This window comes from Pteropus vampyrus, unplaced genomic scaffold (genome assembly GCF_000151845.1).
Source record: "Pteropus vampyrus isolate Shadow unplaced genomic scaffold, Pvam_2.0 Scaffold705, whole genome shotgun sequence".
NCBI lineage: Eukaryota > Metazoa > Chordata > Mammalia > Chiroptera > Pteropodidae > Pteropus > Pteropus vampyrus.
In genome coordinates this window covers 471,619-499,478 of record NW_011889486.1, presented here as the reverse complement: position 1 = coordinate 499,478, position 27,860 = coordinate 471,619, and the positions used below count along the sequence as shown (strand labels likewise).

Genomic DNA, 27,860 nt, shown 5'->3' with positions numbered 1-27,860 from the left:
AATATTCACCACTAATTCCAGAACATTTTCATCATCTCCCAAATATTCACCACTAATTCCAGAACATTTTCATCATCTCCCAAAGAAATTCTATACCCTTTAGTTATCACTCTATTTTCCCCTCCCACCTGACGTCTACTAATTTGTTTTTTCCCCTATAGATTTGCCTATTCTGGACATTTCATATAAATGGAATTATACAATATATGGCTTTTTTGTCTAGCTTCTTTGATTTAGTATGTTTTCAAAGTTCATCCATGTTATAGCATGTAGTAGTACTTCATTTGACAGCTGCATGATATCCCACTGTGTATATATCCCATTTTGCTTATCCATTCAATTGACTGACACACGTTTTTCCCACTTTTTAGCTATTGTAACTGATAATTTCATTTATAAGTTTTTGTGTAGACATATATTTGTTCTCTTAGGTACATAGCTAGAAATGAAATTGCTGGGATATAAGGTAACTATGTTTACTTCATTGAGGAATTGCCAGACTATTTTCTGAAACAGGTGCACCACATTATATCCTCACCAGCAATGTATGAGGGCTCCAATTTGTCCACATCATTGACAACACTTGTTATTGTCTGTCCTTTTGATTATAGTCACAATGGGTGTGAAGTGGCTTCTCACTGATGTTTTAATTTGTATTTTCCTAATGACTAATGATGTTAAGTAGCTTTCCATGTGTTTAATGGCCATTTGTACATCATTTTTGGAGATGTAGCTATTCAAATGTTTTGCCTATTTAAAAATTGAGTTGTCTTTTTATTGTTGAGTTGTAAGAGTTCCTATATATTTTGGAGTATCTAAAATGCATTATTGGATATATGATTTGCAATTATTTTCTTCCATTCTGTGGATTATCTTTTCACTTTCTTGATAGTGTCCTTTGAAGCACAGAAGTTTTAAATTTTGGTGAAGTCCAATTTATGGCTTTTTGTTGTTGTTGCTTGTGCTATTGGCGACATATCTAAGATACCATTGCCTAATCCAAGGTCATGAAGATTTATGCCTGTTTTCTTCTAAGAGTTTTACAGTTTTAGTTCTTACATTTAGGTCTTTGATTCATTTTGAGTTAATTTTTGTATATGAAGTAGGAGTTCAAATTCATTCTTTTGCAGAAGTTGCAGTTTTTTGGTGCTCACAGTACCATTTCTTTTTCTTAAGAAATTATTTACTGAAGTAAATAGAATTGATTTTAAGGAGCCTAATGAACCCAACTCTGAGGTTCTGGTTTAAATAGAATATAATCAATAAAGATGACTTCTAGGTCAAGAAAAGAACTTTTTTTTTGAATGTGAGTAGACTTAGATGCAAGACACTAATGGTAAACTAAGGTGTCTGCTTTAAATCCCTGGAGTTCCCAAATTATACTATTCCCTTCTAATAATATTCTGAAAAGTGTCTAAAAAGTGCCTAGGATCATGTGAAGGCATGAGAACTATTTGTTGGATGACACTAGTGATATAGCTCTCTGTGAGCTTGGATCTACTTCCAGGTATATATATTTCTTTCCAAAATGTGGGGTGGAGGGGAAATACCTCAAATGAAGCTTTGTAAGATTTGCCTCCCTTGCTTCGTGTCTTGTTCACCTGACACTGGTTTCTGCTTCTTTCTAACAGAAAAGAAGAGGAGAGGCTCAACCAAGAAAAAAAGGTTGCTATTTATTTAGAAGACACAGGCTAACATTCTTAGATGGTGAGATTCATAAATGGGTTAATGTTGTTCCTTTGCTTTCTTGTCTCTAATGTGGTTCTCCCATATTATATGTTGTTAGATGTTTCCTATTAGAGGAATTAGTGAAATTAGAGGAGCTAGGTCAGGGAGATAAAAGCCTATTAGTGTTATGGATGGCTTCCCCTTTGAGTGTGCTTTGTGCAAAGTATTATTAAGCTAGACCTTACTACCATTAAAGCTTAGAGAATTCTAAGATTATTTGAGGCTTTGGGGTTATATTTTCCATCCAGAATAAGTTAACTCTCAATATGTAAATAAATATTTTTTAAATGAAAGAATATCTGCTTGTTTTGTTTTATTGTAAATGAATCATGGCTTTAAGAGAGTGACTCAATAGCTATGCCTGACATTTTGACAGAAGAACTAGTGTACTATTTGGAGTTAATCTCAAGTCTTTTCATTTAGTTATTGGGACCATAAATCCAATTTTAGTAGTGTGTAATTTTCTCTTTCCAGTTCTCAGGTTTATCAGGCTTAAAAGGTAGAATATATATATTTTTTATATGATCAGAATTTCTTTTAATCTCTAAAATAGGTCTACTATTATTATTTGCAAAAAGAGTCATGTTTTTATAGCCTAAAGCTCCAATAAAAGACTTCAAGGACTTATAAAATAGAATATGGAGAGAAATGATTCTATTGTAAACCCAAAAATAAACTTTGTATCATAGAGAATTTTACCAAGGGCTATTTCTTTTTAAAGTCAAATAGACTCTCCAACATGTGGGTCATGGAAAATAAATATGGGGCTATTTTACATTGAAAAAAATTTCATGAACTAACAAAATCAAGTGCAATGTGTGATCTCTGACTGGATGGATATTAGTTTGAATAAAGTAGTTGCAAAAAGACTTTGGGGGCTAATTGGGAAAGTGTTAAATATGAAAAGTTTAAATATGGATATTAGAGAATTATTGTTAATTTTTATTAGGTATAATAAGGGTATTGTAGTTATACAGAAAAATAGTCATATTTTTAAAATGCACATTGGATTATTTAGGGAAAAAATGTCAGTAGTTAGTTTTAAAAACATCAGCCAAAAATATAGGTATCTCCAATAAGGCAAATGCTTCAAAATTAGGTGATGGGTGAATTCCTGTCTTCTCTACTTTTTTTTTAAAGTTTGATTTTGCTTATAATAAAAGGAAGGAGGTAGGAAGAGAGAAGCAATGTGTGAGTGAGCTATGCATCATTCAAGTGTCCATGCAAGGCAGAGGTTATGAATTAAGGACACTGACTCTGAGAACTAATTAATAAGCATCAAGGAAACTTCTTTTAAAAGTTAAATTAGGGGGAGAACAAATGTTTTAGAATATTTTCCTTCACAATGGCTCTAACAATATGTATATAATTCATAATGCCAGGTTTTCCTATTACATTCTTCCCAAATGCATTACCCATTTAAACTTTTGTATTTCAGGAAGTTGAAGATTTCCAAGAACAAGAACCCTAGGATAAACTGAAGTTAATGGAACCTTTGGCTCTTTCATTTGTGACCTGTCTTCTAACCAGCTCTGCAGTACATAACCACCTAGACAAGCAACATCTCTCTGGAGCCAGCATAGGGCCCTTCTAGAGCAGATACCACAAGACTCACACACAGCCCCATTACTAAGGTTTTATTTAATTTTAGAGTGCAAATATTTTTCAAATTCTCAATAGCTTTTGTATACTATGAAGCTACACTTTTGCCCTTAACTACTCCTTTTGGATTATGACTTGTATACATATATTGGCAGCAACCGGGATAAAAGCCAATTTGTCTATCACGACATTTCCTTTAAGATATTAGTTTCTTTAGAGCAGCACTCTTGCTACTAAAGTTAGTGTTTACTTTTTCCTTCTCACACTCTCAATTAAAGGTGAGCTAACTCTTCCAGCTGTTTTTTATTGATTAACATAAAATCCTAATTTTTTTGTAGTTGAACTCCTAAATTTTATTTTTTTAAACTCTTAAATTTTATAAGAAAATCCTAAATTTAAACTGTTAAAGAACAGTTTGATATTTATGGCTCTCCTTAAGTATAGGACATATCTTGTTCTATTGAATTTGTTTTAATATCTTAGATGATAGTTTTTCTTTTTTAGTCAATTGATCCAAGGACAAGTCTAAATCACTGAGCAACTAGAAAAAATTATGTAAATGCTAATAGACTGAAAAATGCACCTCAGGATGAACTGCTTGTCACCTTTTTGCTGCACTGTGAAAAACAATCAACAGTGCAGGTCTTTTTTGAGCAGTAAATGACTGCTAAGCTTACTGTGTTTTTTCCCCTAATTCGATTACCTATAAAAACAAAGCAAAGTTTATGCTCATTTGTTTGTAGACTGGAATCATTAAATAGAAGAGTTCTGAAATAGTATATTAAGACTTTAAAAACGTAGGGTTGATGAAAACATTCAACCCTAAATGATGATAACTTGTACAGTGTTACACAAAGAACTGGAAGAGATTATTTAAATTTTTCCTTTATTTTTTTCAAATTTGCTTGCATATTTTGGGTAGAGAGAATTTGATATGGGGCAAAGAAATCCCCAAACCAACAGAATGAAACTAACTTTATTCTTTTTTCTCTTCTACTAGTAGATAAAGCAAACTTTACAAGTGGGCTATGAAAAGAAGGCAGCTTTTTATAAAATGTCTAGTTTCCTGGAGTCTTTCCAAACTTAAGCTACAGTAGCATTTATTCAAAAGATAGAAAATATCTAAAAGTTTAGGGCCCCTCAAAATCTTTGTAGCATGGTATTTTCAGTTTTCACTGAATGGGCTGAGGATGTTATTTCTTTTAACAAACTGGAATTTTCAAATAGGCTATCTGTATTTAAAGATGCTGAACGTTGATTTTTTCCTAATAGTTAAAAAAGTTGGTATAATTTACATATGAACTTGATTCTGAAAAACATTCCATACCTGTCTCATTTTGCCTATTGCACTGTCTATAAAGGTAAAATTTCAATACCCAGTTTGAAACTAAAAATTAGATTTAAAGTTTATATTACTTTCAATTCACATTTTCTATTTTTCTCCATAATTCGCCCTTTCAAAATATAAAAACTGGATGTTTCTTCAAACAGATGGCCTGATGTTCCATAAGTGTAATGAAGAAGTAGTTAAAAACTCATGGAAAGTCTTCCCAGCAAAACTTGTAGCAGTGTCTTGGCTAAATACTCAAGGGTTAATATGGTCCTGTTGTTCAGTATCTTCTACCTAAAGAGAACTTTTGTATTGTAATTTATTTTTTATTGTGCCTTAAACATTTATGTAAATAACCTTTAGTAATAAAGAATTCTCAGTTATGTAATTTACTTATATACAAATCTAGAAATTTTACATAGCAGGTTAACAGAACACAGATGGTTATATATTTTACCTTCACTGAAAATCTTCTTTGAGGCAGCCTGGAAGTCAATAATGGATAGGATTTCTACTGGATAAATAAACCTATATGGAATTTCACAGAATTTTCAAATTGCTTTGGATAACTGGGAGTTGGGCACAACAAACTACTTAGTTTGCGGATTCTTTCAAAGGAACAATCTCATCTATTCTACTTGATACTCTTCCATTACCTTCCTAATAGCAAACACTACCAGCTTTCAAGTCTAGTAAAGGAATGAGAGTTTAAAATGGAAAGTTATTAAACTTTCCCAAGCTTTAGCAGACTTTTGTTCCCCTCTTGCTTTTGTTAAATATATGTAGATACCAGAACAGGTTGACTAATGATTAAAGCAGAACCATTTTAAATGTTCCATTTCTTTTTCATAAGAATGCGACATTATGTTTTCATTTAAAGCACTGTAAAACATTACTTTCTCACTTTTCCAAGTAAAAGTTATACAAATATCAGTTCCTCTTACCTTCTATTATATGCTGTAATGATTTTATCATTGCCACTGTCAACAGCAATTTACCAATTCAGGTAGATGCTGAACTGGATTATGTTAGAGCTATACAAAAAAAGAACACGAAGAGACTTAAGGCACAAATTCACCATAAAGGCCTAATATATATCTATCTATGAACTGATATTGTATAATCTAAGTCCCCCTGAACTCTAAATCTATAGAAATCTTTTCGGGGCGGGGGGGGGGCGTTCAAATAAAATATTTGTAGAGAGTAAAAAACCCTTCAGAAACAGGGTTAGAGAATCAAAATTATTTTGTCCTACAAGAACCATAAAAATAAATAGTAAAATTTCCAAAGTCTGTAGTCTCTCCCATTTTCAAGAGAAAGTGAATGAAAAACGAGAATTAAAGAATCTCTGGGTAGTTAACAAGGCCAGGTGTAGTTCTGGAAAGCAGCCATGTTCCCATGGCAACTTTGAATCGCCATTTTGTGTTTCCACTGCCTCCCGCCCTTGCGTCACTTCCGGTGTTACCTGCGTTTTTACCGGGAGCGGTAAACAAGGTGTGCACGCATCTGGAGAGCTGTCGGGATGCAGCACAGTGGAGCAGCGGGAGCCCGTAGCTACACTCTGTTTTCACTGCTGGGCGTCCTGTTTCAGGGTGAGTGCGCGGGCTGGCTCTGCCCCACATCCGGCTGGCGGTGGGGGGGCGCGGTTAGGGAAGATGGTCGCTTTTCCGGTTCCGGGTGAGGGTGGTCTCAGGAAAGCCCCCACAACACTCTGGGAAGGAAGGAAGCGGGAGGGTGTGGGGAGAGTGTTCTTTTTATTGTAATCACCACTCACTCAGTGGAGTTCTTAGCTCGTTAGTGCTTTCTTGAGCCCCTGGGAGCTGGACCATTCGCGTGACTGCATTGTATTCTGGCGATAGCATGACTTGGTAGAACCACGGATGTCTCCGGTTTTGTGTGCACCCGACTTTGCCTTGTGATGAATTAATCAGTGATTGACTCTGCTGTGGTTTTGTGGGCTGTATATCATGATTAGGAAAGGGCAACTTTAGTGTTCCGTAGTTTGTCCAAGTAATTTTTGGAAAGAAAAGCATGACTTGGTAATTTTATTTTTTGTAGGTGATTGTCAGGGCCATGAAGTAAAAGGTTTATTAGTTACAGGAGGGATATACTGTGATTTCGTTATAACAGAGGTGCATTTTGTTGAGGAAAAAGCAGCTGCTTTAGCTTTTTAATAACATTAAAAAAAATTAAAAGGCACATCGATTGTTAAAATTTTAATCTAATATTAACTAATATCAGAAGTACAGTATTAACACTATGACATGTTCTTAAAATTTGGATGTTTTGCTTTCATGTAGTTTTCAAGTTGGATAAATTTCAATCCAGCCTAACTACCTTCATTTTAGAGTGCAGTTATTTGCGTGCGCGCGTGTGTGTGTGTGTGTGTGTGTGTGTGTGTGTGTGTGTGTGTGTTTCTGGGAAATCATGTTAGCAGAGCTAACATTAGAGTGAATTGTTAACTTCATAAAATTTTCCTGTGTATGGGTAATGGGAATTTCTGAAGGGGACCTTTAACAAAGACTTCGGGTGTTCTAAATCTCAGCAGGTAAGGCTGGCAAGTTTTTTACTTATTTGGTGACTAATATGCTACTAGCATACTCCCTGATCCCTCCCAGCTGCCTCTGTCATTACAAGTGTCCAGTTTTTCAGCCAGATTATTTTGCAATATAATATTTAGGTTGACCTACTGTCACTCTAAATAATCCCAATCCCCCCACCCTCCTATATCAATGTTCAAATATTGTCCTGTTGAGGAAAATAAATGTAGAAATGGTGGATGGTTTCTTAAACGATGTTATTTCACATCTGGCATGCAATAAATCTAGCAGACTAAATAATTCAAACATTAAAAGCTGATTTTATGAGCTTTATGTACTTGTTGAATTGATTTGTGTTTAACAAATGATAGTTTTATTGAGATATAATTTATATGCCATACAATTTACCCATTTAAAGTGTGCAATTCAGTGGTTTTTATATTTGGAGTTGTGCAATCATTATTACAATCAATTTGGGATCATTTTATCACCCCAAAGAGAAACTCCATACACATTACCATTTAACAGTTCCTCCCCATTCTTCCCCCCAGCTCCTGGCATATACTAGTCTATTTTCTATTGCTATGTATTTGTCTATTCTAGACATTTCATATAAATGAAATCCTATTTTTTTTTTTTGTGACTAGTTTTTTTCACTTAGCATGTTTTCAAGATTCATTCTTTCTTTCTTTTTTTTAAATCTTACTTTTGAATCTGTTATGCGATACTTTGGTTTCATACCAGTGTTTGTCTTTCCTTCTTAGAGATAGGACCCATTCAATTTTTAGCTTGTTTGAATTCTCCTTAAGTTATAAATATAGTCTAAGTATGTAGAAACAATAGATTAGGCACCTACGGTTCTTACACTTTTTTTTTTTTTCCATTTAAGCATGCAGTTTTATGAATCAGAGGTTGACAGATTTATATTTTGGAAAACCAGGTATACAAAATTGTGAGTTTTGTCATTTTTTTATGTATAAAATTACTTATATTTAAATGTGATTTTCTTGTTTTCCTCCCAGATAAAAATTTTGTTAATTATCATGAGTATTTGTACTGTTAGCTGTTTTTACCTGGCAAGAATGCCTTTTTACTCAGGTGAAAAGATAAATATTCATAAGCACATTAGGCTGAGAATAAAAATTTCTGAATGAATGTAACATTGGATTGGTATTTTTTTCTTATTTTATTTTTTGAATGAAGGAATCAAATTATTTTACATCCATTGATTTTAAAAACACTTATCAGTATAATATATATAGAGAGAAAAGTGTACATATCAGAAGGATACGGCTCACTGAATTTTCAGAAACTGAGCACACCCAGGTAACCAGCACCCCAGTCAGGATATAGAATGTTACTAGCACTCCAGAAACATTTCTTGTACTTCCCTCCAGTCATTATCCCTTCTCCCTCAAGGGGAACCACCATCCTAATGTATAGATTAGTAATGTAGACTTGTTCACTTCGTTCACAGATCTTACTTTTCTGTAACTATACATTTAAGACCTGTTTAACTAGTGTTTAGGTTTCAGTGAAGTGACTACATATCGATAACTCTGAGGCAAAATCATGCTCTTAAAAATGGAATTCAAAAAGGAAGATAAGTAGCTTTGTTAGTGGTGTACTTAATATAATTCAGTAACCAAATTTGCTCAAATTTGTAATTTTTATGCTTATTTTGTAACAATTTTTGATATATAAAGGAAACTGTTGGTGTGGTTCAGTTGAATAAATGTTACTGAGCATCCATAATGTGCTAGGTTCTGTTTTGATGAGCTAAGTTTCCATTGCAGAAGACACAGAAGTCAACAGATAAGTTTAGAATATGGTTCTAAGAGGGAAATGCACTAGAAACCATAGGAGCACAGAAAAGTTGCCCTTAAACTGCCATGAGCATACAAGGAAGACTTTCTAAAGGTGTCATCAAAATTAAATCTTTAAAAAATTTTAAATTTATTTTATTTTTTTGCAGCTCTATTGAAATATACAATTAGTTGCTCATATTTACATTGTACAATTCAGTAAGTTTTTTGATTATAGCTGGCATACAATAATATATTAGTTTCAGTTGTACTGAACTAATCACTATGCTGAAACTTCAGTTTCAGCATAGTGATTAGAGCTCAAGTGATAACCTCACTAAATCTAGTACCCCTCTTCTCTCTTACATATTTATTACAACATTGTTGACTATTTTTCTTATGCTACACTTTATACTCCATGACTATTTTGTAACTATCCATTTGTATTAATCCTTTCGCTCTTTTTCACTATCTCCCTCAACCCCCCTTTCATCTAGTAGCCCTCAAAATATTCTCTGTATCTATGAGTTTGTTTCCATTTTTGTTGTTTATTTTGTTCTTTAGATTCCTCATGTATGTGAAATCATGTGGTTTTTGTTTTTACCTGACTTACTTCATTTAGTTCAATACCCTCAAGGACCATCAAGGCAATATCTTTTTCCACACCTTTCCTTTTAGTCTGTGTGTGTCTTAATCTGAAGTGAATCTCTTGTAGGCAGCATATACAAGGGTCATGTTTTCTTATCCATTCAGCCACTCTATCCTTTGGTTGGAGCACTTAATTCTTTTCTATTTGAGGTACTCATTGATAGATATGTAGTTATTACCATTTTTTATAACAATTTTGATACATGTTTTTCTTCTTAAAGAAATTCCTCCAGCATTTCCTGTAATAGTGGCTTGGTGTTGATGAATTCCTTTAGTTTATTTTTGTCTGGGAAGCTCTTTATCTATCCTTTGACTCTACATGATAGCTTTGCTGGATAAAGTATTCTTGGTTGTAGATCCTGGATTGTCATCACTTCGAATATTTTTTGCCAGGCCCTTCTGTCTTGCATAGTTTTGAGAAATCAGCTGCCAGTCTTATGGGTGCTCCCTTGTAGGTAACTGTTTTTCTCTTGCTGCTTTTAAGATTCTTTCTTTGTATTTAACCTTTAGCATTTGAATTATGATGTGTCTTGGTGTGGGCCTCTTTGGGTTCCTCTTTCTTGGGACACTCTGAGCTTCCTGGGGTTGTATATCTATTTCCTTCACCAGGTTAGGGAAATTTTCCATCATTATTTCTTCAAATAACTTTTAATTTCTTGTTCTCTTTCTCCTCCTCCACGTACCCCTATTACATGGGTATCTTTACATTTAATTTTGTCCCAAAGACTTCTTAAATTATTACATTCTTAGCTTCTTTTTCCTTTCCTAATCGGGTAACCATGGCTTCCCCATTCTCTATATCAGTGGTTCGATCCTCTTCTTCATTCACTCTGTTAATTCCCTGTAATATACTCTTCATCTTAGATAATGTATTCTTCATTTCTGACTGGTTTCCTTTCATAATTTCCAATTCCATTTTTATGTTTTTTATCTCTTTGTTAAAGTTCTCACTGAGTTCATTTACACTTCCCTTAAGTTCATTGAGCATCTTTATAACCAGTGTTTTGAACTCTGCATCTGTTAAATCGCTTGTCTCCATTATTCCTGGATCTCTGTTCTGTTCTCTCACATGGTTTCTGCTTCTTTGTCTTCCCATTTTGGCTGTCTTTCTGTATCTATTTCTGTATCTATTTCTATATACTAAGCAAAGCTCCTAAGTCTCCCAGTCTTCTTAGCATGGCTAAGAAGGTGTCCAGAGGTAGAGTCCCAAGAGAGTTTCAGCCATAGGCCAAGTTTAGCCCCAGCCTGTGTCCCTCCAGGGCCACCCGTTAACATTTAGGAAGCAATCCACAGATGCTGTGCTTACAGTTGCCTCAAGAAGCCACACCAGAAACTGAGGTCAGTTGCCACCAGTGTGGGTCTTGGAGCTTGTTTTCAGCAAGTTACATGGGACTCGCAAGGACACAACTGGATATGGCTTGGGTAGGGCTGGGAGCTGGGGGAGGCAGAATTTCAGAATATTCTGGGCAGAGTAATCTCTGTTATCCAGTTTGATGATGTCTCAGCTATGGCGGTGCTGTGTCTGCACACTGGGAGGTGGAAGAGCTCAACAGAGGAACAATGGAATCCACTGGCACTTTTACCTGGGAGAGAACCTTGCCTCTGGCCCTTGCATCAACAACTCAGTGTCCCTCTGTAAGTCCCTGGTACACCCCCTCCCCCAGCAGCCAACCGGGCATTGGTGCTCAGAGTGACCAAGTCCGTCACTGCAAAAGTTGGGCTGTGGACATGGCCTCTTTAAGAGGCGTCTTGAGCTGCTGGCTGCCACTGCTGTAGCTAGCCTCTGTCCCACTCAGCTGCTCGAGACTGGGCACCTTTGCATTCCCATTCCCTCCTACCACCTCCCTAGCTGATTGCAGGGTGATTTCTTGTTTCTCTCCCAAGTTTTAGGGCTTCTGTTCATCTAGACCCCAGGCAACTCTGTTTGCTGTTTGCTCCATGTTTCTGTCACAGCTTTGATATGGTCATAAGAGTAGATGAACAAAGCCACTATCATCTATGTCATTTTGCCCCATCTCCCCAAAATTAAATCTTAAAAGAAGAATGAGAGTTACTTATAGATAAGGAGTGGGGAAAATTCCATACATAGAGAAGAACATACAGAAGGCATGGAGGCATCAAATAACTTGCCAATAAAATTTTTTGCAACTTAACTTTGATTTGGTTAACTTAAAGCACATATGGTGACCTCAAACATATCTCTGATCAGGAAGATGATGTGTGGGGGGTCAGCTCTGAAGAGCCAATTATAAACATCTCTTCCTAACCCAGCATTCAGAGACTTTACCTTTGTAGCTTGCAATCAGCCATGGTGGGAATATTTTACCACAGAAATTGTCAAACCCCACATATTTGAATTTTTTCTTTTAGTTGTTTATCCGCATACCTCTGTATGTAATGATTGATTTAGGCCAATCTGGGTCATCCCCTCAGAGCTGGGAGGAGAGTCAGTTGCTAGTTCTTAGTTTTCTTTTCTTGTATGAGAACCACTCACTTGCCTTCTCTGTTTTTCTCTATCCCCTGGTAAGCTGACCCTCTATACTGTATCATGTGGGCTCCCTTCCTCTGTGTTCCACTTAGGTTTGGTCAGTCAGAGGTATTGACAGGAGATTGGAGGGTAGGATGTTTTTTTTCCTGCTCCCTCCTTGTCTTAGTGCCATGGTCTAAAGTGGCTGCCCGCTATGACTACAGCTTTTATCAGGTGGCCTACAGCTCCTGCTCTTACTAAGCTTTGGTAACACCATTTCCTCCCTTTGTTCCTTCATGCTTGGGGTTGGTAAAAGCCTTGTGCCTTTGTTGGCTTCCTTGACCCTAAGTCCCTTTGAAAGAAAAGTCCCTTTGAAAAGTGGTTTATACACTTTTCAAAATCTCAGCTGATGTACTTTCTGTTTCCTGCCTGGGCCCTGTCTGATAGAGGCATCTTCTCCTAGGCTCTTGGGCTATATTTGAACGGGTGGGTATCTAAAGAAAATTTGTGTGTTGTTAGGAAAGGAGATGAGAGGAAAGGATAGAGCTGGCAACAAACAAAACTTCAGTACATTCAGTTTGAGATCTTAGGGTGGTAAAATTCAAGAGAGTATATCCAGTAATATTTGGACACTCAGAGGCAGGTCATGGCTAGCAATATAGATTGGGGAATCATTAGCCTATTAGCAGTTGTTAAATCTATAAAAGTGAATAGAGTTGTCCAAGGAGAATATGTTGAATGAAGTACCATGGGCTCAGAGTGGATCTCTAAGGAACACCAGTGTTTAGGAATGGGTAGGAAAGGAGGAGGCTTAGAAAGATTTGGTAGAAACTATCAGAGATGTGAAAGTGTGTGTGCGTGTGTGTGTGTGTAGCACAGTCAGTGTGGAGAGTTGATTGGAGGGAGACTAATGACATTTTGATTTATAACTGTAACTAGTGTTTCTTCTTTACTCTAAACCAAGGTTGGCAAACTTTTGTAAAGGGCCAGAGAATAAATATTTTAGGCTTTATTGGTCAAATGGTCTCTTGCAACTACTCAACTCTGCTGGAGAGTGCAAAAACATCCCTAGACAATATGTAAATGAGTCATCATGGCTGTGTTCTAAGAAAACTTTTTAACACAGGCTAGATTTGGCCTATGATCCATAGTTTGCTGACCCTGCCCTAAAACAATTGCCCCCTTGACATCATCCCTTGCATATGTCAAAGGCACCTTAAACTTATCAAAACTAAAACTCATGTTCTTTCCTGCCAAAGCCTGGCACTTTTCTAGTCTTCCCTGTGTCAATGAATGGTATCACCAAGTCAGAAACCTGGGGGTTGTCTTTGACACCTCTCTTACTCTTAACATTCCACATCTGACCTATCATCAATTCTTGATAATTTTACCTTGTAAGTATTGTTATCTTTTTAGTTCTCTCCCTGTCCATTGCCACCAACTTAGTTCAAGCTTTCTTTATTTCTCATTTGATTATTATAGTAGCTTCTTAAGTAATCTTCTTATATTTACTCTTGCTCCTAATTGTCTACCTAGAGTAATCTTTTAAAAATGCAAACTCATTACTCAGTCCCATGTTTAAGCATTTTCCATGGCTTCCCATTACCCTAAGAATAAGGATCCAGATCTCTAAGGTCCTGCATGATCTGGTTCCTGCTTACCTCATAACCACATCTCGTTCTTCTCTCTCATGCTCTTTGTATTGCAGCCATAATGTCTTCACTTCAGTTCCTTGACTGACTATGCTCCTTCTTAGCACAGGATCTTTGCATATGCTGTGTCCTCTGCCTGGAATACTCTCCCTCTTCTCACCTTGTTACCGTTCCTTCAGAACGCAAACCAAAAGTATCTTTTCAGGGATGCTTTCATTAACCACTCCCTGCTCCCCTACCATAATAGGTGCAGTTCTCATAGCCATTTTCTTTGTCTTTCCTTCACAGTACTTATCAGAGTTTGTCATTAGACATTATGGTTTGGTTAATGTATTGAACGTCTGCATTTTAAGCTCCAAATCAGGGAGTGTATTTATTTTGTTCACATTTAATTTCATGTTGAGAGCATGGCACAAAACAGATGCTCAATAAATATATGTTTTAAGAACGAATGAATGAATGAATGAGATCATGAAAGCCTTGGGATATAGAAGGTCAAGGAGCAGGTAGTCTCTGATACAGAGAGAGAGAGAGTATAAAATCTGGATAGAAAAGTACCTATTGGAGTTTCTAATCCCTTGTATTTTGCGGTTTGAAGACATGATGCTCTTTACCAGAAGTGGTAGTGAGGTCCAGCTTGTGCTGTAGGTGTCCAGAAGTGGATGGGATGGGAGGAAATGGACATGTTGGATGTAGTACTTGGCTTAGAAAGGAAAGAGAGGGCAGTAGTTGGTAATGAACAGTATTACAGGGTTAAGGAACGATTATTATGTTTAATTGTTATTTGTTTTTAAGGATGGGAAAGACTTCTGTGTGTTTAGAGGTTGTAAGGGTAGAGAGAACCCCTTTTGAAAGGGAGAGGTTGAAGATAGAGAGGATTTTTCTACTGGAGCAAGGCTTGGAGGGGAATGATCTAGGGCTGAACAGAGGAGTTGAGCTTGCATAGGAAAAGGGACACCACACCCTTTGAGACTGGAAGTAAGGATGGGTGCAAATGCAATAAGGTGTATGGCTGGGCAGTTTGTATGGGCTCGAGTTTGTTGGAGAAGTAAGAAGAGACATTTTCTTGTGAGAACGAGGACTTTGGAGGTACACAGAGAATGAAAGAGAATGATAGAGTTTAAGGAATCAGAAAGACGAGCTGACCAGGGCTGGTTTAAGGGCCATCAGTCCTCATTAAGGGCTCAGCTGTGGGTAGAATTCATGACTTCCTTATGGTAACTATCTGTGCAGTTGTGTGGCTTTTCTTCTTTAGTGTATATCAGCCACAGTCTAGGAGTGGTCATCTAGGGCCGAGCTTTTCCTGAATGGGTGCAATGGAAAGATAGGAGTGTAGGGAACTTAAGAATGTTGAAAATACTGTAAAAAGTGGGCTAGGAAGAGAGTGGGTAACTAATGAGCACATATTGTTCCTATACTAGAATCTTTAGTGACTTGTCCATTTCTTTCTCTCAGTCTCTCTCTGCTTGTTCCCCTCCCTTTGAATTTTGTTCTCAAGGTATTTGCATTTAATGAAGGAAATAGTACATTTAATGTACTAAATGTAATGAGAACATTGGAAAAAGAGCATCGAACTGCATCAAGGAATTTGAGAAGGCATCACAAGGGTGCTGATATTTGAGCTGGGTTTTGAAAGTGTGTGAACATTGAAGGATGTAGTGTGCGGAAAACAACCCAGGCATTGGTAGGGTTAGAGAGGTCTTTCAGACAAAGACATATTCAAAGAAAGGCACAGTGGTGTGAAAGGACATAGTACATTTGGGAAATGGCAGGACATTCTGGGCATTGTGAAGGGAATGGAATGGGGTGGTGGGTGGAGTAGCAGAAGTTTGGGGCCAGATTGTCACTATTTGGATTTTATTCTATAGCTCAATAGAGAATTACCGAAGGTTTTTAAATGTTTGTGGTGTTTATTTTAATGATCATGGCTAACATTTATTGAAAGTTGCAATTTCAGGTGCTATGCTAAGCATTTTGTGGTTATCTTATCTAATCTTATTAGATCCTCACAGTGATCCAAGGAAGTAGGTCTTGTTTTTATTCTCATTTACCAACTGAGGAAATTGAAAGAACAGGTTAGATGACTGTGATCAAAATCTCATAGCTAGAAAGCAGCTGTGCTAGAAATCAAGTCCAGGTCTGTTTAATTCTTAACCCATACTTTAAAATCTTTTGACTATACTTATGTTTTAGGATAAAGGAGTCGGGTATGGGGAGAGTGTGGTTTATTCATTCATTTCCACCTTCCAGTTTTTAGAAATGGATCTTGAGTGATGAGTAGGGTGGGTCAGGAGTGAGGGTTCAAAAGAGAGTAGGGGTTGAGGAATTTCCATGAAGAAGAATAGCATTTGTAAAGGCATAGAAGAAATGACAAGTTTAGCCTGGCAGAGTGAGAAAGGATGCTGTGGATGACCCAGAAGTAATTCTCATCTTTAGGAGGGTCAGATTCTTATTAGAGTTGTGAGCTCAGTCTCGGTCTCCTCCTTTAAGAGGAATGTGAGCAGACTAGATTGTCTAGAGAGGAGCGAGAAAAATGATTCAAAGCAGCCGAGGTAAAAGTAGTGGAATGGATGACACATAACTGTCTGTGATAGGAAAGGTTGAGAGACTATAGGCAGAACTAAAGAGGTGGCGATAATGATGATGAAGCTATCCAATATGCATTGAGCACTTACTCTGTACATGTTTTAACTTATTTATTCCTCACAGTAAGCTTCTAAGATAAGTAAGCACTATTATTATCATTCCCACTAGGGTGAAAAACTGAAGAAGTAAAGTAACTTGCTAAGACCACAAAGCCAACAAGTGATAGGGCTGGGATATGCATCCTGCCTCTACCAAAGGAACTGCTGTTTTTCAGAATGGTGTGTAGATTTGCTGTCTTCTGAAACCTTGCTTCTCTTTGCCTTTGGCCTGCCAGAAGAATCATGGCTTATTGTGGTAGAGAAGGAAGCAGGAAAAGCAAAGTCCTGGTGGCTTACTTTCATAAAAATGGCTCCCTAGTAGAAGATAAATTTCTACTCACTGTTCTCTGAAAACAGAGGATTGGTCAGAAGAAAGTATCAACTCTTTTGGGGTAGATGGAGTGTCAATGTTGGCTATATGCAGTGGTTTTGAAAAGAGTAAGTCTCTAGAGAATTTAAAAGTGATATCTTATTTTTACACTTTAGAATACTTTAAGTTGTTCTGTTTTCTTCCTCCTGATTTACCTTTAATGGATGTGCGATTCATTAACCAGCTTTAAGAAAGGGAGAAAAAAAACCAAACTAGGTAGAACCTTGGGACAGCTTAATAAAATTCTTTGAAAAAAAATATCCTTTGCTTATTTCTTATTCTCATTTTGCTGGTGGTTGAGGCAGTGGTAGCTTCAGATTACAACCATGCTGCACTTGGGGTATGTTCTTTAGACCACAATAGCTGACATATTCCTAGAGTGTGTGGGTGTCAGGGGACTGGGTGGTATTGTCTTTAAGCCTGCTATGGGCTGACTCACTTATTTGTACTTAACCATAGTCTGTATTTGGAAAAATGCTGGTGTGACCAGATTTAAATTTTTTACCCAAACATTTTCTATGATTTACTATTGTAAAATGACAAAAATACTACCTTTGATTAATACAGATATCTACTCCTTGTCCTTTAGGGCTTGTATGAGAATATATTTATTGCTATGGTTTTTTGATGAGAGCCCTAAAAATAATAAACAGCGTTTATTCTTCCCAAATGAAAACATTTTAAGTGTTTGGGCTTGCTTTGTTTAGGTGTCCACATTGTCCTTTCTTTGGAGATTAAAGTAGATGCCCATGTTCGGGGTTATGTTGGAGAACAGGTCAAGTTGAAATGCATTTTCAAGTCGACTTCATCTGTCACAGACAAACTCACCATAGACTGGACATACCGACCTCCCAGCAGCAGTCGCACAGAATCAGTAAGTGTATACCTTTAAAAAAATTTCTTTGGGTCTTCTGTGGTCAACAGCTCTGGAATCCTTTTATTCCAAGTCCCCGGCACTCCTTCTCATCTTAGAAGATGAACTTCTATTTCAATAGGAGATGACTTGCTACCCTCCATGGCATTTATTTGGTAATGTAGGGCTTTTTATTCTTCTATTTAAGAATTTTGCAAATAAGCTATAGGAAAAAATTGTCAGAAAATCAGAGGATGTGTGGTTTAATTTTGTTTCCCCTTTTTATTTCTTTTTGTGTGGCTTCACAGCTTCATTTTCAGATTCCATGTACTGGAAAATGGTACCTCCAGGAATGATGAATAGAAAAATTTTATAGGTCACAGACATCCTTTCTCTTAAAGCTGTTTGTTTCCTGTCATATGAAGTTGTCTCATTGGGTGTATCTGCCTGTATATATGTTCTCTTTAGATTTATCTTGGCATATTCTCCCAGCACGTAAACATCTGCATTTTTATCACCTTATGTTGATGACCGATGTTGTTGGTAATAGATGGTCTTACAATATTAGAAGCAAAATACTTTAGTTACACATATAAAACACATCTGTAGTTCAAATTCCATTGCAGATGTCTAATTGGAGATTGTAGTGCTGTAAAAAAAAAACCTTTCTTTTTATGCTTCCAACAGTATCCGTACCATAGCTCAGGATAGATGCTATCAACAATGTGAATATCATAGTTGTATGTAAGATTGTATTTTTTAAAATATCCTTAATTTGTTTTTCCTGTTTCTTTGATTGGAAATACTTCCTCTGATTTTAATGTATAGCTTTGAATTTTGTTTTAGGAGCTATTGAAAATCACGTAGCTTGGAACTAGTAGGTGGCTTGCGAAGGCAGCTAGGCTATATTTGTGGTCCTTTTTTCTTTAGACTTAAAATAGTTCATTTTATTTTGAGTGGTTGGAAACTACGGTTGACCTTATTTGGCTCTGCCTCCTTGGCCAAAAGTAGGACAGGGCAAGCAGTGGGGATTTTCTTGGGTCAGAAACCTTAAATGCAGATAACAAGCAGTTCTTGTATGGTGCTGTTCTCTGTGAGGCTTGTCAGAAAGTCAGCTCACCCAGGTTGGAATTAGTGGACCTTTAAAGTCACAACCTGATGCAGCAGTTATGTGGTGGGTCAGGTTCTGTCAGATTAATCAGTTAGCAAAGATTTTACTATCACTAATTTAACTTGGAATTAGAGGTTGGATTAATCTTGAAGACACACAGTAGGCCTTGTTTTGTCAATAAGGGATTTCAAACCCTTTTATGTTGATGCTGATAATTAGTGGTAGACAGTCTTTACTTCTTTTGGAACACACATTGCACATATTATTCTTAACATGTGTATTTCCCACCAGACTAAATTCCATGGGAACAGGGACTGTGCTTGTTTGGCTCCCACTATATCCTTTTGCTTAACACAGTGCCTAGCACATAGTAGGTGTGCAGTAAATATTTATTGAATGACTACATGAACAAATGAACCAGTAAGTAATTCATCATCTTTTTGGGCAAGTTGCTCTTCAAAATTTAGCAATCGTTCCTAAGTAGGGTGGTACCAAGTAAACAAAGAAAGAGGAAAGCCTTGACTCTTGCATAAGAGATACTACTTGTTTGGCCACCAGATATAATTAGGTGTTTTTGGTGTTGAAGTGCTGGTCGCAATCTGAAGCAGCATCGTTTTGTTTCAGCATACATTCACTGAGTACTGATTATGCATTTGACTTGGGGTTTTTATTAATTGCCAAGATAGATAACTTGAGAAAGTTTTGATTATATTATACCCTCCTGCTGATTTTGAGGATAAACAAAAATCTCCCCCTTTCCACTTACCAGCTATGTGCCTTTGTGTAACTCACTTAGTTTTTTTGTTTTTGGTCTTGTTTCCCTTTCTATGAATTTGGAACAATTATACCTGCCCCATGTATAGTTCAGTGTTATTATGAGGCTCAAACGAGTAAATGTGTGGAAATCATTTGCAAACCATATAGTACTATATGAATATTACATGCTACTTTAGAATAGCATTTCTCAACTTTGGCATTGTTGACATTTTGAGGTTGATAATTCTTGGTTTTGGAGGCTGTCCTATGCAATGTAGAATTTGCGATATTTCTGGCTTTTACCCACTAGATGCCATTAGCAATTCTTTCTCAGTTGTGACAACCCAAAATGTCTCTAGATATTGCCAAATGTCTTTTGGAAGGTAAAATTGTCCCCCAGGTCAAGAACTACTGTTCTGGGACTTTCAAGGAGAATTTAGAAGGGGTTTGAGAGTTAGAATACCAGGATTCTTTTATCAGGCCTTTTACTGATGCTTCATTAACCTATCTTTTAATGTATAGAATGGAGGTAAACAAATTATTTAAAAAATGTCCAACAGAGAAAACCCATTATACATTTGTATTTTATTTTAGACCTACTTAGCTTTACATTTTCATTGCATTTCCCAAGATAATTTTTTTTTCTCATGGTGTTGCTTTCTTAGATTTTTCATTATCAGTCCTTCCAGTATCCAACCACAGCAGGCACATTTCGAGATCGAATTTCCTGGGTTGGAGATGTATACAAAGGGGATGCATCCATAAGCATAAGCAACCCTACCATAAAGGACAATGGGACATTCAGCTGTGCTGTGAAGAATCCCCCAGATGTGCACCATAATATTCCCATGACAGAGCTAATAGTCACAGAAAGGGGTAAGCTACCTGCCACCAACCTTCTTCTGCAGTGCCTGGTGACTACTATGGTGCTTTCTGGAGAGATCAATGATAAGCAAAGCTACCTATCTTTGTAAGCCAGTTGGTCATTGGAGCATTCTGCTATCCTGAATTGTTTATTAGGACGAATTTTTTCATCTTTATTTTGCAAACAAGTTATTCCTCAAATGTTGTCATAATGACCACAGGTCTTGTGGAATGTATGATGAATCCCTGAATAAATAGAGGGTTGTTATCTGTATGATATAGAAGTCATTCTGGTTTCCCTAGTTTGTTCATGCCCTCAGTTATGAGACAGTATTTTTGCCTGTGTCTTAAAAGGGGACGCCCTTTAATGGTGGAGGCAGCACATTTCCTTATGTTGCAAAGAGCAGCAGTTTCCTTTTAGTGTGAAACAGAAGGAAGGGTAGGTTAAGGACTGACTCTCTTTTTTTTTTTCTGTGTTATTCTCTGTTGATTATTGAGTGCTCATTCTAGTCCTTAGTTGGATTTGAACCAAAGACTTAGTGATATAAGACTGCATTGTGGTTTATTTAAGACAATAACTCAAATTTCAGAGACATGGGCACATTCATACTGATGGTGAGAGTAGAAACTAATATAGTTTTCTGGAAGACAGTAGTAGAATATCAGATGCCTTAAAAGTATATACCCTTTGATCTGGTAATACCACTTAAAAAATTTATCTTAAAGAAATAGAGCTAAACATGAAGATTTATGTACAAGGATATTATCATAATATAACTAATAAATTCAAAGAATTGGAAGTGAGTTGAATGTCCTGCATTAGAGGACTGATTCAATAAACTATGCAGTATGGCAGATTACTATGCAGCCATTTAAAAAGTCACATCTGGAAGGAACTTGTAATAACATCGAGAGTACTTACCATTTATTAAGTAAAAAAGGAGGTTAGAAATAATACGTAAAATATGATTCATACTTTTAAAAATACACACTCTCTTTTTAACTTATCATAGTGGTCCCTTTAGGCATATAAATGTTGAATGTGGTATACACTTGAAATTAATACAGTATTAAATGTTAGCTATATGTTAATAAAAATCTTTTTAAAAAAAGGTGAGAGAAGGCTATATTGTTTGTTTTTAAATAAAATATCTCTGAAAGGTTGCAAAAGAAAATTGATTGCATTGATTGTCTCTGAAGAGAAGAAGGTGGAGTGGGGACAAAGGGAAGAAGATTAACATTGCAGACTCAGGATGACAAAGACAAGCCTGGTTTATGACCCAATGTTATATAGAGAGCCCTTTTCTGCTCTTAAAAGAGTAAATTGTATGGTTAACATACTTGTGTTTCTTGTATTATGTAAATGTATTATTACCTCTTTAAAAATAAATAAAACTATAAAAGATATTTACACTCTCATCCCTATATGCAGACCCATATTCACATATGTTTAGAAAGAAGATGGAATGGGTAGATACTAAGGTGTTAATCCTAAATAGTAGGATTATGGGTAAATTTATATTCCTTTTTTTTTGTGTGTGTATACTTTCTACACTGAATTTATTCCTTTTATAATGAGAAGAAATACAAGAGCAAAAGTAAAACTTACCTCATGTCAAAGAAAACATTTTTGCATGTCCCTCTCTTTTATCTTCTCTTTTTCCTCCTCTAGGTTTTGGCACCATGCTCTCATCTGTGGCCCTTCTTTCCATTCTTGTCTTTATTCCCTCAACTGTGGTGGTGATTTTATTGCTGGTGAGAATGGTGAGGAAGTCTGTGGGGCTGAAGAAGAGGAGCAAGTCCGGCTATAAGAAGTCGTCTATTGAGGTTTCAGATGAGTAAGTCCAGCTGGAGCCCTGAGCAGTAAACCCATTTTCTCTTCAGATTCCTGCTTTGTGAGTAGTGCCCAGGCCCCTGCATTCATGCCTTCCCTTCTTCAAGGTCTAGTTTAGTTCTTCTGGTGAAATTTCTTTTAGAAGAGAATAGTTCTCCTGAGCAGACTAGAAGGAAGGTTGAGAGTGAAACCTGTGGATATTAATTTGGAGAGAGATGGAGAGGTTAATAGTATGGTCCTAGTTTCCTGCTTTGGAAATCAGATTGATGCTATGGTTCTGAATAAATTCTGAAGTGGAAATCTCATTTCTTCAAAATTAACAAGAAATTCCAAGAAACCGCATTGTTTCTTACCATTTCTTCTCATTTGTTCCACAATCCAGCTACAGTGAGCTTATTTTCTTCTCTAAACGTACCATACTTATTCAGGGCTTACTATCCCCAACCCCCTCCACTATGCCCCTCACCCCTACCCCTGCATGCTTTTTTCTCACATGAAATCCTCTTCCTCTCTCCCATTGTTGCCTGTAATACTCTTCCTTATCCTCTAAGACCAGGTTGAAATGTTCCCTTCTTTTGAGTTTCCCTGAGTCATACAGGGAGAACTAATCACCCCCTCTTTGCTGCCACAGCAGTTTGACCTTAACTCCCTTAAAATGTTATCACATTGTATTATATTGTACTTGTTAAGTTTCAACAGGTCTGTCATCCCCATGAGATTGTAAACTCTTCAAGAGACTATGCTTTATTTATGTCCTTATCCCTAGCCCAGCACAATGCCTCCGACATGGTTGATGCATAGTACATTTCTAAATGAATGATTGTTACTAGCTTCTATTGAGCATTTACTATGTGCCAGGCACTATGGTATGTGTTTTACATGAATTTATTTTTTTATTTACTCCTAACCACTATCTTGAAGTGTAGCTAGTAATGTCTGCATTTTATAGGTGAGGAAACAGGCTCCTAGAGCTTAAGCGATTTGCCCAGTCATCCTGCTAGTAAGTGGCAGAACTGGAATTTAAAACCAGGCCTGACTTCAATGCCTGTGCTCTTAACCACTCTCTACTGAGACAGTGATTGTTCTGATTTGGTTTGTCTTGTTTCTATAGCACTGACCAAGAGGAGGAGGATAATTGCATGGCGAGACTTTGTGTCCGTTGTGCGGAGTGCTTGGTAAGCCCATGCCATTTCTTCTGCTTTCTGCTCATGTTTCACTTTTTGCTTACTTATTGAGATCCTTTGCCCTTAGAGGCAGCAGAGGGTATGCCAGTAGGTCCAAAGCATGGTGTCAACCGAGGTCTTCTTCCAAAGCATTTTGATCTCAGAAGAATTTACTGATGGGTTGCACATGTATGTGAAAGAAGGAGAAGAGTCAAGGTTCTTGACTTGAGCAACTAGAAGAATGAGTTGCCATTTTCTAATATGTGCAATTCTCTGAGTGGAACAGGTTTTAGGAAGAAGATCAGGAGCTGAGTTTGGATATATTAAGTTTGAAATACTTATTAAACATCTAAGTGGAGATGTGGAGTAACAATTGGTTATGTGGGTGTGAGGTTCAGAAGAAAGGTCTGGACTGGCAATATACATTAGGAGTCATTAGCAGATAAAGACTGGTAGAGCTATTTCCACCAGGGTAATGAGTGTACATAGAGAGGAAGTCAAAGGACTGAGCCCTTGAACTCTCCAAAGTTGGTAGATTGGGGAGATGAGGAGAAATTAGCAAAGGAGGCTAAGAAGGAATGTCCAGTGAGGTAAGAGGAAAACTAGGAGAGTTTGATATCCTGGAGGTAAAATGAAGAAAGTATTTTTGGGAAAAGAGAATGATTGTACCAATTGCTGCTGAGTCAGGTTGAGTAAAATAAAAAATGAACATTGATTATTGTATGATCTATAATGTGGAGGTCATTGGTGACCTTGGCAAAAGCAGCTTCCATGGACTAGGGAATGAAAGCCAGACTGGAGTAAGGCCAAGAAAGGATATTAAGAGATTTATTGGTGACAGTGGGTGTAAACAACTCTTTCAAGGAATTTTTCTGTGGAAGGATGCATAGAAATAGGGCAATAGGTGGAGGTAGGTGTGTGTTGAGTTGCTTTTCTTTCTAAGATGGGAGAAATTGTAGCACATTTTTATGGGATGGTAAATGAGCCAGCAGAGAAAGAAAAGTAGATACTGCAAGAGAGAGAGGTAAAGACCACTGGAGTGACTCCAGAATCTAGTGCACAAGTAAAGATGTTGGTCTTTGATAAAGGCAGGAAGAGTATATCTGTAAGAAGAGTAAGGAAGGCCAAGTAGATGGGCCCAGATGCAGGTGAGTGGGTAAATATGAAGATGAGAGCTTGTGGAAGTTCCCTACTGACTACTCCTCTAGTCCCATGATGGGAGAAAGAAAGATCATCACCTGAGAATGAAGTAGTGAGGAGGAGATTTTGGAAGTTTGAGCAAAGAGGGAAAGGTATGAAATAGTCTAGGAGAATGAATGGACTAGAAAAATGCAGTTGGCCAGTTAGTACTAATGGCCTATTTGAGATTCAAAGCAATGAGTACACGTTTGAATTAAAAAAATAAGCATAATGGTAGTGGTAGCTAAACCTAATAGTCACCAATTATATTGAGGTCCTGTGATGCTTCATGGGAACTTAGGTGTATTGAGTGAGTGCCGTCCCACTATCAATGTTGTCCCAAGCTGGGTTCCATTATGGGGATCCTAATGGGTTGCCTTTGGTTAAATTCTGACTATGGCATTATACTTCATATACATACCACAAGTACTGTTCTTTCCTCTCCAGGATTCAGACTATGAAGAGACATATTGATGAAAGTCTGCATCATATAAGAAGAATGACCTAATAACAGAAAATATCCCATTCCACTGGCAGCTAAAGCCTCTCGGAGAAGTAGAGCTGGCCTGAAGAGTAATGATGGAGGTTTCCGGAAGTCATCAGTAAAGACTTTAGGACCCATTTATTTATTGAAGAAATGCTCTTTTTGTATTTATAAGCTGTTCAAAAACTTTTAGAAGAGACTCATAACCACCCTTTTTAATAACTTATACTGTTAGTTGAATGAAGAAAGATACTTTTTATTTCATCTTTGCTCTTGAATGTAATACATGTTATCTTCCAATTGTATGAGGGAGAATCCTAAATGTTGGCCACACTGCTGATGCCTATATATACATATAAGTATACATATATATATTTTAAATGAAGTGGAGCTTGTAGCTTTCCTGATGTGCTACCAGACAAAATGTTTGTTTGGGATAAGTATTGTTTTTTGCTCCATGAACATTTTTAGCTGTGAGTTAACACACAGTATATACTCATTGGTTTAATTATCTCATTGTCAATTACGTTGGGTGATTTGGAGTATAGAACACTAATTTCCTTCGAGTTGGTAGGATCAGGAGTCTACTTGGATTGGGTTTTAAAAATATTAAAGTGTCATCAATTTACAATTAAGGAAAGGAATGGTGAGGTAGGGGAGTCCTTTCTTTTGTCAGGTGCAATTTGTTACTTTACTTTCTTTCAGCTGACTGATTTGTGGTTTCCTTCTTGACTTTTCAGATCAGAGGCAAGAAAAACTCTTCAAATGGTTTTGTGGGGATGTATAGAATATTTAACCAGTTATTTGCAATGAAATGCTCTTTTAACCTGTATTATTCTTCAAAACTGTTTTTTATTTCTAAAATGCACCAAATATGAATGAACTGAGGTAATTGCAAACTGTTTTTGTATAATACTTAAGATAAGGAAGTGATGTTGTACATAACCTATACTTCTCCCTTCTGGTCATTCAGTACCTTGTATCGGCTTCCTCCATTTTCCTGTAGCAACCTATTTCAAATTTTAATTTATGTGAGAATTTCTGTTAGCCATTCAGAAATGTGTATGACATGTCAGGAAAGATTGACAGTGCAGTCCTCTGTAGCAGAGTGATAGAGTTCACTTCTTAGTTGTGAGAAACAAAAATTATCCCCTTCATCTATCTTTGTTTTTTCAACAGGATGGTCCCTTTCCATGGTTCTTCACTAGGTAGCTTAGCAGGTATCTGTATTATAGCATTATACACTGTATATGTTATTAAAAAATCACTTTTACAGTTTTTGTTAAGATCTATTTTTAAAAATTTGGGTTTTTAGCTCTGTCCCATAGATTTGGCCTGGCCTCTTTTGTTAACATAGTCCATAGATTAGAGAGTCTGGTTAATTAATAAACATGATTTACCTCTGATCACATAAGGAAGTAGAAGAGATAAGACAGAATTAACAGTTTACATTTCCAGTGGTTAAACCTCACAGTCTTGGGCTACTCGTCAAGTATGCGGTTGTCTAGTGCTGATCTAGTGGACCAATCTGGCACCTCAACACAGAGAGGAAAATGGTTTGAGCAATGAGAATAAATAATTTGGGTGCTAGGAGATTTAAAGATAGAGATCTACTTGTGAGGCAGACTTTTTGTGGGTCCCCATTTCTCTGAGAAAGGGATGATGTTATGGGAACCCAGTTAAAGCCACATCCCATTAAATGAGGAACCAGTTTTAGCTAGGTTTGCTTGTAATTTCCTTTGCAGCATGTTTTGAGGATTAATCCTGTGTGTTATGTTTTTCACTTTAGACAAATGGTGCTGTGTGAATTCTTAGTCATGTTATTTTGCAGCCTTGATCATGATTCAAAGTCCTTTTCAAATGACTGAATAATAGAGTCCTCCATGGGAAGAGAGTAAGTTGATAATTTATTGGTTTGTGTTCATATTACAGTCATAAGGCTGTTATCAGTTTCCTTCTTCATCTCTTATATTGATGTCTGGGTCACAGCTTTTTTTCAAGGGAGCGAGAAGCAGTGTTTGGACACCTGCTTTCTTTAAGGATAGAAGGAAGATAAAGTTTTTTTTTTAACTCAAAGTTTTAATATCTTCTAAGGTGCTATTTTCTATCTTTTTTTCTTTTGGCTGCTCCATAAGTTCTTATTATACCATATGGAGACAAGCCTTGTCTAGAAAGGGAATTTAGTTCTGAAGGCTTCAGAAGGGGTTAAAAGCCTTTTAGAATTTTTCTTTGACTGCTGAACTCTTTACTTGTGGTTACATTACTTCATGAGTTTTTTGCATTGAGTTCTTAATTCTGTTACCAAATATGAACTTACAAAATGCTTTGTGTTTCCCACAGGGCCTGTTACCTCAGGCTTCTTGGGGAATTGTTTAGTTCTCTGTAGCTCCCAAATGGGGCACTGGTGCTTCAAGAAGGAATGTTGCATGTCCCTGCTTTAAAAAAATTCTGGAAGCCAAATCCTGAATCTGAATGTCTTATTGTGTCACTCAGTTATGGTTCCAAAGGGAGCTCTAAAAAGATCTATGAGACTATCGTTTAATTGCATAACTCAAAACTTGCTGTCAAAAGAGGCAGCTCCATTTCTTTGACTCCAGTGTTGTACTATTGAATTGTTAATTGCTGCATTTTACTGATTTTTTTGGTTTTTGTTTTTTGTAGGAGGATATGCACTGTTGGGGCATGTGCACAGACATTGTAACTCTTGATGTCTTTACTGCATCATAGTTAATAAACTTCTTTGCATTTTATGGCTACTACTTGGTGTATATGAAATGAGAACGGTCATAT

At 36.8% G+C, this 27,860-nt stretch overlaps 2 protein-coding genes across 6 annotated transcripts in view; both read left to right on the top strand.

The window, feature by feature from the left end:
• MPZL2 (myelin protein zero like 2) overlaps positions 1 to 5,208 on the top strand; it is an 11,314-nt gene extending 6,106 nt beyond the window's left edge. The window contains exons 5-6 of the mRNA XM_023526099.1: positions 1,632 to 1,707; positions 3,167 to 5,208. Of these exons, the coding sequence (XP_023381867.1) occupies positions 1,632 to 1,695 (64 nt within the window). The 3' untranslated portion in view covers positions 1,696 to 1,707; positions 3,167 to 5,208. The remainder of the gene's footprint in view (positions 1 to 1,631; positions 1,708 to 3,166) is intronic.
• A 612-nt stretch (positions 5,209 to 5,820) lies between these two features.
• MPZL3 (myelin protein zero like 3) lies at positions 5,821 to 27,820 on the top strand. 5 transcript variants are annotated; one of them, XM_011385381.2, is made up of 7 exons: positions 6,184 to 6,252; positions 16,527 to 16,636; positions 17,534 to 17,700; positions 20,212 to 20,422; positions 22,083 to 22,248; positions 23,356 to 23,419; positions 25,034 to 27,820. In XM_011385381.2, exons 2-7 carry the CDS (start codon positions 16,594 to 16,596, stop codon positions 25,058 to 25,060), a joined length of 678 nt encoding a protein of 225 aa, XP_011383683.1. In that variant the 5' UTR covers positions 6,184 to 6,252; positions 16,527 to 16,593; the 3' UTR covers positions 25,061 to 27,820. The 5 variants fall into 5 exon arrangements, with proteins under 5 accessions (XP_011383682.1, XP_011383683.1, XP_023381864.1 ...); XM_023526096.1 differs by lacking the exon at positions 6,184 to 6,252 and adding an exon at positions 6,334 to 6,528; XM_011385380.2 differs by lacking the exon at positions 16,527 to 16,636 and having other exon boundaries at positions 5,821 to 6,252.
• The last annotated feature ends 40 nt before the right edge of the window (positions 27,821 to 27,860 follow it).

Bases quoted from the DNA above. Each gene is read 5' to 3' on its own strand.
- MPZL3 (XM_011385380.2), top strand. From the start codon at position 6,183: ATGCAGCACAGTGGAGCAGCGGGAGCCCGTAGCTACACTCTGTTTTCA. The intron at 17,701-20,211 runs GTAAGTGTATAC...TTGCTTTCTTAG, and splicing joins GCAGCAGTCGCACAGAATCA to ATTTTTCATTATCAGTCCTT. The intron at 22,249-23,355 runs GTAAGTCCAGCT...TTGTTTCTATAG, and splicing joins TCTATTGAGGTTTCAGATGA to CACTGACCAAGAGGAGGAGG.